We start from the raw sequence: 13,040 nt of genomic DNA, 5'->3' as shown, positions 1-13,040 counted from the left end.
GACGGCGGTTAGAGAGGGCATAGACGCCCTTATTGCCCCTGCAACGGGAAAAGCCGTAGTTAGACTGAAATCTGGATGAGATTTACGCAGCAAGAGGGGGAGTGGCCAGAATACGCGAGTACAGGAAAGCAAGAGTGCATTGGAACCCCACCTAACCGCGAGCCCAGTCTCAGCTCCTTTCCATTGGTCCACGGACTTGCCAATTACTGCAGCTCGCTACGGTTCTCCAATTAAACATGCTCTCTCATTCACGTTACAGCCAACCAATTGTGAGACACCTCCCTTTGGCCACCGTCCAATTACTTTTATTTTCCTATCTTTCGTCGCCTTGGAGGCCGTTCTCTTCCCGCGCCTGCAGTCCCAGAGAGGGGCGGGGCTGATAGGGCATTGCTAAGCGACAAAGATGCGCTCGGAGTGAGTCCGGTGACCGAGCAGAGCAGGCGGAATCGGCGAGGTAGCTGCGGGATGGACCGCAGGTGAGACCGATCCCTCTTCCGGGGATCACAAGGGGCCTGGGGAGGATCAAGGGTGAGAGCAACGCAGCCTAGGATCAGGTTTTCTAGGGTGCGGAGTCTCTCGTTCTCAACGGCACTGGAACTACAACTCCCAAGATGCTCCACAGCCTTAAGCGGCTCCCGCCTTGGACTTCACCGTCTCGGGGGTTCCATAGCGTCTTACGTTCCGCTAAGTGGCCCCGAGGGCTTTTTTTTTTTTTTTCCCTCTAACCTCGCAATTCTCAGGGGCATCTTGGGAATTAAGATTCTTAATTTTGAATTTGTCCCCAGACTCCCATGGGTGTTATTTTTGACCTTTCTTGCTTAGGCGGAGCCCAGTGACTATAGGGACTGTAATCCATCTACCCCTTTCTCCTCAGAGAGTGTCCCAAGGACTTATGGGAAATGTACAGTGATAAGGTTTAGCCCTTAACGTGAGCTCCACTTCAGAATCACCTGGGACACTGCGAAGAAGATGTATGTAGATGCCCAGCCCCCTTCCTGATATTCTGATTCTTTTGGTCTGCGGTGAGGATCACGCATCTGTAGTTTTAAAAGATTCCTCCTAGACTGGATCCACGGTTAAGAACCACCAATCAACAGTTCCTGGGTTCTTCTCTTTTGAGACTGCTCCAAGGGCTGGTGGGAATCGTGCGTCCAGTATCTTTATCTTGAGTGTGCAATGGTGCTTCAAGGGAATTATAGTCCATCTCTTCCAGGAATCCATGGGAATCGTAGGGTGGTTGTGCCCTCTTACCGTTCTCCCAACCACCCCACCCACATACAGCCTCCCAGCAGGGCTGCAGTGACCTTGCTTTGCCTGCCAACCCCCCTCTCCCCTTGCAGCTTGCCAGTTTTCTCCACCCAAGACAGTACTTTGGGGGACGGCCCCCTGGGTCGAAGCCACTTCTGACCTGGCACCCCAAGATGAGGACACCCAACAGAGAGTGCTGTGTTCCAGCCCAGTAGCAAGGGAGTGACAACTAGAGGGAAGGAAGACATGATGAGAGATGGGGGTGAGAGATCAAAAGACAGTCCCTCCTCTTTTCCCTATGGCCCTACCCTTATCCTGTCCTCTACCACCTAAATCCCTCATCACAGCCCCAATCACTTTGAGTTGTTGCAATCGTGGGATGTTTCCTCCCCTCCGGACTGAGACTTCGTATGTGTCTTCGTTACCCTACAGGGATAACCCCTCAGCCTCACTTTTTCTTCTCCTCGTTTCCCCTATCTTAGACCCTGAGCTCATCCAGGTCCCAGAGATCCAGGCTCCCAGAGGCTCCCAGGGCTCTGGCCACAGGTCCCAAATCCCCTGAGCTGTTTGAGGAGTCCTGGCCATCCAGCTCAGGGACCTCTTCCCCACCCAGCACCACTGAGGGACAGATGAGAGCCTCTCCACCACTCACCGTGACTGACAGCGGGGACTCTGTGGTGGCCAAGTAAGTAGCAGTAGCCCTGGGGGAAAAGAAGGGTTTGGATCAGTGGGAGGGGGCAGACATCCCATAATATCACAGCCAGATCTGCACTTTTAGGACCACACTTCATGCATGTTAGCAAGCGATCTGGAGCGAGGTTCAAATCCAAGCTTTGTCACCAACTCTGTATATGATCCTGGCCTCAGTTTTCTCATCTGTAAATTGGAGATATTAATAGCGTGTATGCTCTAGGGCTGTTTTAAATTTTCAATGAGTTACTGTCCGTGCAGCATCTATAACAATGCCTGTCACATAGTGAGCACTTGGATTTGTAGGATCCAAGTTCAGCTGCTATAACATAGAGTCCCAAATTAATTGTGGCTTAAACAAGAGAGTACTTATTTCTTCCTCACCTAATAGTCCAGACAGAAACAACCAGGCCTGATATGGCAGCCCCTAATTGAGGTCTCAGAGACACAGTTTCCTTCTGTCTTGTCGCTCTCACTTCCCTAGACTGTTACCCTTTCCTTCATGGCCCATAATGGCTCCCAGCCACATCCACTTTCCAGAATCACATCTCCTCGTACCTGTTGGTCAAGAACAGAGTTACATGGCCATAAAGCTACAAGGGCACCGGGTAAATGTATTTATAGAAGAGTGGCTATGTGCCCCGGATTATATCATCTTATATAATACTGCATTACTGGGGGACTTCCCTGGCGGTCCAGTGGTTAAGACTCCGCACTCCCAATGCAGGGGCCACAGGTTCAATCCCTGGTTGGGGAACTAAGATCCCACATGCCGCACAGCGTGGCAAACAAAACAAAACAAAACAAAACAAAATTGCATTACTCTATAAGAAAGGAGAACTGATGTTGAGGGACAACTCCCAAGTGCTGCTATGGAGTTAGGTAAACATTGGCTATTGTGATTATTATTGTTATTTTTAAATATTAGGCTCTCCTCATCCCACCCACCTTGCAATTCTCTGATGCTCACAGGTACATAAACCGGTTCCGACAGGCTCAGCCCACAAGCCGAGAGGAACGCGAGTCTGCAGGCCCAACCCCAGCTGACTTTTGGTGGCTGTGGCCTGAATCACCAGACCCCAGCAGTCAGCTTGCAGCAGGTACCTGCTTCAGTCTCATCTACTCCTGGCCTATAACCTCTCCTGAGCGATACCCCCAGCAGCCACTCCTCCTGGCCCCCCCTAAATCAACTGGAGCTTCTCAACAGGAGCCAATGAACCAGAAGGAAGACGCAACACAGCAGTCCCGACTCGTGCCAAGGTGACCAGCGCATCACAGACTATGGCCCCCCTTCAGGAAATAAAGCAGGTGACATCCCCATCCACTCCTTCCCCTACATGCCTGAACTGGCAGTACCCGCCCTGGGATAGAATTAGAGTCAACCCCCAATTCAAGGAAGTGTAAACAAAAAAGGAAGGTCTTGCTGGCTAATGCAATCAAGAAATCCAAAGGTAGCTGCTTTCAGGCATAGCTGAATCCAGGTGTTTGCACCATATTGGGAGGAACTTGACTCTCATGGCTCTCTGTTCCTCTTTGTTTGGCTCAACCTCAGGTAGGTTTTCCCCTCAAAATAGCTAAGATGGCCCCGTTAACTCTAGGCTTCTAATGTACTTGATCACTCCAGTGGAAAGAGAAGGCTTTTCCAATAGCTCCATCCTAAACCCCAGGGCTTACTCTCATTCGCTCATCTTTGAGCCAATCACTGTGAACCAGAGGACAGAACGTTATGACTAGCCAGGCCTGATCAGGAAGGCAGGGTCAACCCTTCTATAACAATGACTGCACTGAGGGATACGGATCCACAGAGGAAAACCTGGTCTCTCTTTCCTGAGGAGGAAGAGCAGATTTTAAGCCAGCATGTGAGGGCACCAGGTGGAATGTAGACCTGCATCCAGGCCCTCTGTCCCGAGCCCCTTTCCCAGTAGCCTTTGGGATGGGGACTGGCCTCTGACCCCTGTCACCTCACAGAGCCTCAACACGTGGAACTCATCCCTGCTGGACTTGGAGACACTGAGCCTGCAAAGCAGAGCTGCCAGGCTGCTCAAACGCAGGTGCCTCCCCCACCCCCATCACCCTCCCCACTCCTACCCCTCCAGGCTCGGGCCACTGCCTCTGAGACCCCCGTTGCCTCACTTATGCCTCTCCCTACAGCAAGGCCTCCATCTCTTCCTCCTCCTCCCTCAGCCCCAGCGATGCCGGCATCTCCTCATTCCCCGTCAGCTCTGATGGCCTCTCTCCCTTCTCCATGACCTTCACTCATGACTCCAGCAAGGGCTCTGACCCCAAGGCACGAGGTAGGTTCTGGGAGGCAAGGATGAGGGCAGTCTGGGTGCAAATCCCAGCCTTTCGACTTACCAGCTCTGTGACCTTGGACCTCTCTGGGCCTTGTTTCCCCAGCTGTAAAACAGGGGAAATAATTGTACTCCTCTGCTATGGGTGTTGTGAGGATTAAATGAGTTGGTGAATACATGGAAAACCTAGCACGGCTCTGTTAACAGTAGCTATCAGGAGTATGCGTGTTCTCTCTCTGCATCCTGTCTGCAGTTCTGAACACGAAGCCCCAAAATCAGAAGGCTTTTTGCAAATTTGGCACCACAGCTGATTTGCCAGCAAAATTTGATGTAAACAATATGAAGAATATTCATATATCTATCTTATTTTATTGAGGTATAACTGATTTACAATATTATATTAGTTTCAGGTGTACAACATAGTAATTCAAAATTTTTACAGATTATACTCCATTTAAAGTTATTATAAAATATTGGCTATATTCCCTGTGCTCCACAATATTTCTTTGTTGCTTTTTATTTTATACATAGTAGTTTGTACCTCTTAGCCCCTGTCCCTATCCTGCCCCTCCTCTGCTTCCCTCTCCCCACTGGTAACCACTAGTTTGTTCCCTATATCTGTGAGTCAGTTTCTGTTTTGTTCTATTCATTCGTTTATTTTTTCAATTCTACATATAAGTGATAACATATGGTATTCACCTTTCACTGTCTGACTTATTTAACTAAGCATAATACCTTCCAGGTCCATCCATGTTGTTGCAAATGGTAGAATTTCATTCTTTTTAATGGATGAGTAGGATTCCATTGTATATATACACCACATCTTCTTTATCCATTTGTCTGTTGATGGACACTTACTTAGGTTGCTTCCATATGTTGACTATTGTAAATAATGCTGCTATGAACATTGGGGTGCATGTATCTTTTTGAATTACTGTTTTCATTTTCTTCAGATATAGACCCAGGAGTAGAATTGCTGGATCATATGGTAGTTCTATTTTTAGTTTTTTGAGGAACCGTCGTATTGTTTTCCACAGTGGCTGCACCAGTTTACATTCCTATAAACAGTGTACAGGGGTTCCCTTTTCTCCACATCTTCACCAACATTTGTTATTTGTGGTCTTTTCGATGATAGCCATTCTGACAGGTATGAGGTGATATCTCATTGTGATTTTGATTTCCATTTCTCTGATGAGTAGCATTGTTGAGCATTTTTGAATATGCCTGTTGGCCCTTCTGTATGTCTTCTTTGGAAAAATGTCTATTCTGGTCTTCTGCCCATCTTTTAATCAGGTTGTTTGTTTTTTGATGTTGAGTTGTATAAGCTGTTAATATATTTTGGTCATTAATCCCTTATCAGTCATACTGTTTGCAAATATTTTCTCCCATTCAGTAGGTTGTCTTTTTGTTTTGTTGATGGTTTCCTTTGCTGTACAAAAGCTTTTAAGTTTAATTAGGTCCCATTCATTTATTTTTGCTTTTGTTTCCTTTGCGTTAGGAAACAGATCTACAAAAATATTGCTATGATTTGTGTCAAAGAGTGTTCTATGCCTGTGTTTTCTTGTAGGAGTTTTATGGCTTCAGGTCTTACATTTAGGTCTTTAATCCATTTTGAGTTTCTTTTTGTATGAAGTGGGAGAATATATTCTAATCTCATTCTTTTACATGTAGCTGTCCAGTTTTCCCAGCACCACTTATTGAAGAAACTGTCTTTTCCCCATTGTATATTCTTGCTTCCTTTGTTGTAGATTAATTGATCATAAGTGTGTGGGTTTATTTCTGGGCTCTCTGTTCTATTCCATTGATCTACTTGTCTGTTTTTGTGCCAGTACCGTTCCGTTTTGATCACTGTAGCTTTGTAGTATAGTCTGAAGCCAGGGAGTAAATATTCATTCTCCTTTCTATGGATATATAACATTGAACCATATGAAATTTTTGTCTGTAAGTGAAAAATGGTTGAATAATGGCAATTTCATATTGTTCAACTAAATACCAATGTGTTTGAGTCTGGTGTACTGACCCAGACCCCTGTCAACACTGTACATACCATGTAACTTTGCTAAAACATGCAAACTGTTGAACTTGCAAATTTCTGCCCCCAAGATTTCAGAGATTGGATTAAGGACCTGGGTTACTGTTACGGTCATCGTTGTTACTCTGTGCCTAGGTCCTGGGATGCAGTGGTGCACGGGACAGATGCTTTCCATGTTTCACAGGACTCCCATGAGTGGGGACAGGCAAGCAGAGAGAACAGAGTGGTGTTTGTGCATGTTGTGTGATCCTGCCCAAGCACTCCCCTGTCTGATTCTTTGTTCCTTCTCTTCTTATTCACTTCTCCTCCTTGAGCCTCAGTTTCCTCATCTGTAAAATGGGGATAAAACTACTACCTACTTCATGAGTTGTCTTGCAGATTAAATGTATTCATTATTTCACATAACAAACATTGAATATCTGTTGTGTATGAAGCCTGTGAGCAGGATTGGGGATTCCTTAGTGAACCAACCATACATGGTCCCACCTTCATGGTCCTCACAGGATAGTGAGTGTGGGGTAGAGAATAGCTACATAACTCCACAAACAAATGTGAAATATAAGCAGAAATGAGGGCCATGCAGGAGAGAATTGCGATGCTGGGATGTCAGAGAAGGCCTTCCTGGAAGAGCTGCTATCTAAGTGGAGACCTGAATGATGCAGGTGGGGACAATAGCCCTCTAGCCTGTACAAAGGACCTGAGGTCGGAGGGAACACGATGCAGACAATGAACTAGGAAAGGCAAGAGCCAGGAGTAAGAGTAGTGTGGGATAAGGTGGAAGAGATTGGCAGGGGTCGGATTCCATGGGCTATGTAGGCATGTGAGGCATTTGGTCATAATCTACCGGGGAGCCACGGGAGAGTTCTGAGCAAGGAGGGCACGGGATCTTTATCGCTCCCTATGGCTGCTATCAACATCTAGAGAGAGACAGACTCTGGTAGTTTGGGTTGGGCCAGAGCCTGAGGAGCAGAGTAGAGGGGAGTGGCCAGGTCTGGAAGTAGAATCACAGTATATAGAAGGGAGAGAAGAAGAGGTCCCACATGATGCACCCCCCCCACCTTCTCGGTGCAGCGTTAGTAGGTGGGGCTTCCGAGAGATAATGGTAGCCATGCTAATCATAACTGACAAAATGATGCTCTGGGTGATAGGGAGTGGTGTCTCTTTGCCCCACAGGACTGAGGACAGCCAGTGGCCCTGCCTTTAGTCACTGCTGTATTCCCAGCACAGGGCTGGGCACTGGGATGGAACACGATAAACAGTTCATTTTGCATTTATGCCACAAATACTGACACTAGGTCCTGTTCTTGACACTGAGGATATGATAATGGCCAGATAGACAAAAATTGCTGCCCTTGTGTAGCTGGCATTGTGAAGGGAGAGGTGAACAATAAATAAGCAGAGAAGTATGATATTTAGTAATTAGAAGGTAATAAGTGCTAAGGAGAAAAATGGAACAGGAAAGAAGATGGAGAGTGGTAGGGCCGGGGTTGTTGCAGTTTTGAATAGGGTAGCCAGGGAAGGCTTCACTAAGAAGGTGGTACCTGGGAAAATACTGGAAATACTTGGAGTGAACCCTGTGGTTACATGAACGAAGAGCCTTCCAGGCAGAGGAAACCACAAATGCAAAGACTTTTGCTTTTTACCAGGAGAGAGGTGCAGCCCGGGGAAGATTCTAACCCAGGAGCACCCTGATCTGACTCAGGTGTTCACAGGCTCCCTCTGGCTTCGGGTGGGGACAGTTTGGGAGGATAGGAAGAAGGGAAACCAGGGAGGAAGTTGCTCTGAGGTTGGCAGGTGAGGGAAGGAAAGCGGGGAGAAGTGGGCAGATTCTGGAGGATCCGCCTTGGTCACTGCTATAACCACCACGTCCAGAACAGTGCCTGGCAAATAGTAAGAGCTCAATAAATATTTGTTGATGAATGAAGAACTGAATGATGACAGGTTGAGAAGCCCATGAGGGCTCTCTTCTCTGATTCTGCCCCTTTCCCCACTTCCCAATCTGCAGGGGAGTTGGGACATTATCTGGAGAGCCTGTCTGAATAACCTTCTGGTACAGTCGAAGGGTGTGTGCTAGGCTGTCCTTGCTCATCCCCCCAGGCCCTGCCTTACCCCTCTTCCCTCTACTTACTCCACAGCAACCCCAGCACCTGCCCCCATCCCTGCTCCATCCCCAGTCTCCTCCCGGGCACCCCTGCGGCAAGAGGATGACATTCTGTACCAGTGGCGGCAGCGGCGGAAGCTTGAACAGGCTCGAGGAAGCCAGGGTGATGGAACCTGGGTGCTGCCCCAGACCCCTGCCCTCACCCCTACGGTGAGATGGGGGAGGGAGGAGACTGAGGGGGCTGGAGCAGGGATCCTAAGGGAAGTTGGAGGAAGGAGGAGGCTGAGGGGATCTGAGGACCCTCTACCCTTTCTCTCCCTCTCAGGTCCCTATCCCCATCTGTCTACAGACCTCTCCTGTCCCTGCGGAGACGCTTGGTTCCCTGGGAACCCAGCCTAACTGCATCCCGCTTTGGGGCAGTGTGGCTCCACCTGGTCCCCGGGAAGCTTTCCACTTGGAGAGGCCTCCTATTCCCCCAGGGTTCTCTCCACATATCTTTTGGGGCCACAGCCCCCATGGATTCTTCTGGGCCCCGCAGCCCGGTTCCTGGGTATCTCTTGGGGCCATCCCTCCCACGGCCGCGGCCTCCACCCCAGCGCCCCCAGCCTCCACTCCTGCGCCTCCAGCCTCAACCACTGCGCCGTCTGCCTCCACTCCCGCGCCCCCTGCCGCCCCCCAGGGCCCGCCCACCCCTGCACCATGCAGCCCAGCCGAGCTCGAGAGGCAGAGCTCCAAGCCTCGAAGAAGCAGAGCCCAGCGCCGGGAGTCTGCTGGGCGAATCACGGAAGCGGACGAGGGCCCTGGCGCGCAGCTCAGAGGCGCGCTGGGCCAAGTAGTGGCGGCTCGGCTGTTTCCGGACAGCCTGGAGGACACGCCCCCTCGCCAAGAGGGCCAGCCTCCACCCGAGGCTGAATCTCAGAAAGTCAAGGCCACACGCCCTCAAACCGAGACTCGGTCCTCTCGTTCAGAGGTCACGGCCCCTCCATCTGAATCACGGTGTCCCCAGACAGAGACCCCGCAGGATTGGTCTAAGGCCGAGTCTCGGAACGCCAAGGCCATGCTCCCCCTAGTGGGATCGGTGCCTAGGAAGGACAAAGACACTTTCTTGGCTGACGTCGGGTGTAAGCCGCCCAAGGTCCGGCCTCATCCAGCTGAGGAGGCGGCCACTTGTGTTGAGGCCCCGCCCCGTCCGTTCAAGGAGGGGGCTCTTGAAGTTGTGGCCACGCCCTCATCCGCTGATGGCCACGCCCCCTCAGAGAACGTCCTCTCCCAGGCTGCCAGACTTCTGCAGGCTGCGGAAGGTGAGCAGATGCGCACAGACGCTCGTGGCTGCCCGGATCTGGATGGCAGTCCAGCACGCTACGAGTCCGGCCCCCTGAATCTCGCTCTTTTTCCCCCAGACTCCGACGGCAGCGAGTTCCAGGACGACCCTATACTGCAGGTGCTAAGGGTTCAAAGGGCGGAGCTGCGGCGGCAGAAAAGGTGACCATGCCAGGATTTAAGACACCCGGCCCCTGAATCCTCTGAGACTGCCGTTTGGTACCCACTTCTCCTGAGCCCCTTTCCCAGAACATACACAGCCCCAGACCCCAATCCTGAGCAAAACTTCAGCCTCTACTCCCCTGTCCTTTTTCCAGGAAAGTAGATGCCCAGATATCCCGCCTGCTGGGCCACACTGAAGACCCAGGGTCTTGGTCTCCTCCAGCCAGGTCGCCTCCCGGGTCCCCAAGGATGCGGCTGAGGAGGGAAGGAGACTCTCTTGAGGCCAGACGACTTTGAATTGTACAGATTCTCTTTTTCCTAATACATTTTTTTTTTCAGGTTACTGGTTGTCTCTGAGAAAGAAGTTGTTTTGGGTCATACTAATTTAGGGAAATAGCTCCCATGCCCCGCCTCCCCCCCACACACACCCTAGCTCTGCCCTGCCCCACCTCACCCTAGTTTCTGACCACTGAAGCAAAGTCTCTTCTGGTTTCATCCTCTGTGAGGGCAGGAGAGGGGTTCCGGGCAAGACTGGGACTCACCTTATCTGACCTTCAACTCAGGAGTGGATCCTCTTGTCTCAGATGAGACCAAAGGAACTGTCCTCTGGGTATGAAGCTTGTAGAGTCATCAGAGTGTTGGACAATGGTCAGGCCTCAGTCCACATCCTGCTTGACCCAGCAGCAGCATTTGGTGCTCTGATCCCCACCCCCTCCTTGAAGCACTTCTTTTCCTGGCTTCCAGAACCCCAGCCCTCTCCTCACCTCTCTGGTTGTGCCTCCTCATTGTGCCTCACACCTGTCACTTTAGTGTGTCCCAGGGCCCTGGCCTTGACTTTTCTATCTACAGTCAATCCCAGGTGCTCTCATCTGGCATCATGGGCTCTAAACCCCATCTCTTTTCTGATAGTCCACAAATTTCTATCTTCAGCCTAGAACCTCAGGTTCTTGTACCCTGCTACTTGCTCATCATCCACACAAAAAGGTCTAAGAGATGTCTCAAACTCCACAGATCTTAATCTTCCCCCTAAACCTGCTCCTCCCTGGCTCTCAGCTCCATCCTTCTACTTGCTCAGTCAGAAGCCTCACAGCTGTCATTGACTCCTCTCGTTCCCTCACACCCACAGTCAGTTGACCAGCGAGTTCTATCATCTCTACCTTTAAAATCGCTCCAGAATTTAACCCTGCCTTTTTCCCCATTCCACTGCCCCACCCCAGTCTAGGCTATCGTCACCTGTCCGGACTATTGTGAAAAACCTATTGTTTTATCTGTGACTACTTTGACACATTTCCCATCAAAAAAGTAGAGTCTATGTCCCTTCTTGAAACTGGGTTGAACTTTGTGACTGCCTCCACAAATAAAATGCAGAGGAAGTGATATTACTTTAACTTTCTAAATTGGATTAGAAAAGATGATATAATTTCCACCTGTTTTTCTCCCAGTCTCTCTTCTCTCTCCATCTCTCCCCGTCCCCCTCCTTTTGGAGCCCTGGGATGCCATATAAAAAGTCCATTTGCCATCCTGGATAAGGATTTTGACTACAAAGGTGTCAAAATTCAGTGAAATTTATGAATTGCATGGTATGTAAGGTTTACCTCAAAAGAAAAATAAATATTGAACTCCAACGAAGGATATGCATGCTGAAGTATTTAGGAGACAGTATACAATGTCTTTAATTTATTTTGAAATGCATCCAAAAATTAGATTAATGGATGAATAGAGTAATAGGTAGATGTGAGATAAAGCAAATATAGTAAAATGCTAATGGTAGGATCTAAGTGGTGGGTATATGGGTGTAAAATTGTTCAGCTTTGCTGTATGTTAGAAAATTTTTATAATAAAATGTTGGAGAATATATGATCAGGATTATTTTGATATTTGTATTTACAAAAAAAGAGAAGATAGGATAGATTTCTGTAAAAAGTAGCTCTGTATGTCACAGACATGGTAAATACTTGTTTTCAGTCTTTTTGAACAAACCATACATTTAAATAAAATCAAAAGAAGGAAATAGCTGCTTAGATATAAGGAGAAAAAAAGATGTTTATAGTAGCAGAATCTGATCTTGGGGGGTGAGTGGGACCTAGAAATTTTCCTGAGGAAGTTATATTTGAGCTGAGACAGTTAGGAATTAATAACTAACAAAGGGCCATCCTAATTGCTATTTCTGGGTTACAAGCCACCCCAAAACTTAGTGGCATAAAACAATCATTTTATTATGCTCATGGATTCTGTGAGTCAGAAATTTGGACGGGGCACAGTTGGGGACAGTTTGTCTCTGCTCCATGATGTCTAGGGGTTCAGCTGGGAAGACAAAGGTGGCTTGACAGCTGGGGGCAGAATCTCTGGAGCTTCTTCACTCCCAAGTCTGACATCAGGGCTCAGATGACTTTAAGCTGCAACTACGGACTGTAGTGCCTATACAAGGTCTCTCCATGTGGTTTATGCTTCCTCAGAGCACGACTACCTCAGCACAGTTGCACTTCTCACATGATGCCTCAAGGCTCCAGAGCTAGTCATTCCAGTGGACGAAGAATGCCTTTGCCTTTTACTACATAGCCTTGGAAATCACATAGTGTCAATTTCTATTCATTCCTATTCTCTATTGGTTGAAGTTGTCACAGTCCTGCCCAGATGGAGATAGACTCTACCTTTTCATGAGAGGAGTGTGAAAGAATTTGCAGTCGTGTTTTAATGGCGGGGGTGGGGGTGGGGGTGGCGCGCAGAGAATACTCCGGGCAGAGGGAAATTCATGTGGGAAATCCCTGTTATGGAAGTGAGGTCAGCAAGTTCAATAAACTGAAATAAGTAGCTGTAAATTTACCCCCCAGTCAAGCACTCCCTTTCCCCAATCTTGGCTTAAATTTTATCCATAGAACTTATCGCTTTCTAATATTCTATATTTTAAAATTCTTATTTTGTAAACTGTCTTTTCCCACTAGCTTTTGAGCTCCATGTGGGCAGGTTATATTTTCCCCTGTTTTGGTTACTGATATATCCACAAATTAAGCGATCAGAGTTTTTGAATGAATGAATGGGTGGATCAAGGATGTACCTTCGAGGGCCTTGTTGAGGGCATGACCAATGGCAAATTCTCTTGGAAAGGGCGTTGTTACAGAGTGTTTTCTTTTTCTTTCTTTCTTTTTTTAAAATGTGCATACCTGGTCCAGGGATCAGAGAGCTGTATTTATTTATT

The 13,040-nt window shown here is 48.5% G+C and overlaps 1 protein-coding gene across 2 annotated transcripts; it reads left to right on the top strand.

Moving 5' to 3' along the window:
- Nucleotides 1–1,422: 1,422 nt before the first annotated feature.
- PROSER3 (proline and serine rich 3) lies at nt 1,423–11,746 on the top strand. 2 transcript variants are annotated; one of them, XM_059999369.2, is made up of 10 exons: nt 1,423–1,510; nt 1,731–1,933; nt 2,911–3,038; nt 3,146–3,246; nt 3,907–3,989; nt 4,123–4,232; nt 8,397–8,572; nt 8,688–9,663; nt 9,763–9,844; nt 10,000–11,746. In XM_059999369.2, the coding sequence occupies exons 1-10, from the start codon at nt 1,505–1,507 to the stop codon at nt 10,139–10,141; spliced, it is 2,007 nt and encodes a 668-aa protein (XP_059855352.1). In that variant the 5' UTR covers nt 1,423–1,504; the 3' UTR covers nt 10,142–11,746. The 2 variants fall into 2 exon arrangements, with proteins under 2 accessions (XP_059855352.1, XP_059855351.1); XM_059999368.2 differs by having other exon boundaries at nt 4,090–4,232.
- The last annotated feature ends 1,294 nt before the right edge of the window (nt 11,747–13,040 follow it).

This window comes from Delphinus delphis, chromosome 20 (assembly GCF_949987515.2).
Source record: "Delphinus delphis chromosome 20, mDelDel1.2, whole genome shotgun sequence".
Taxonomy (NCBI): Eukaryota; Metazoa; Chordata; class Mammalia; order Artiodactyla; family Delphinidae; genus Delphinus; species Delphinus delphis.
Note: the sequence above shows the minus strand (reverse complement) of the source record. Positions and strands in the feature narration are given on the sequence as shown.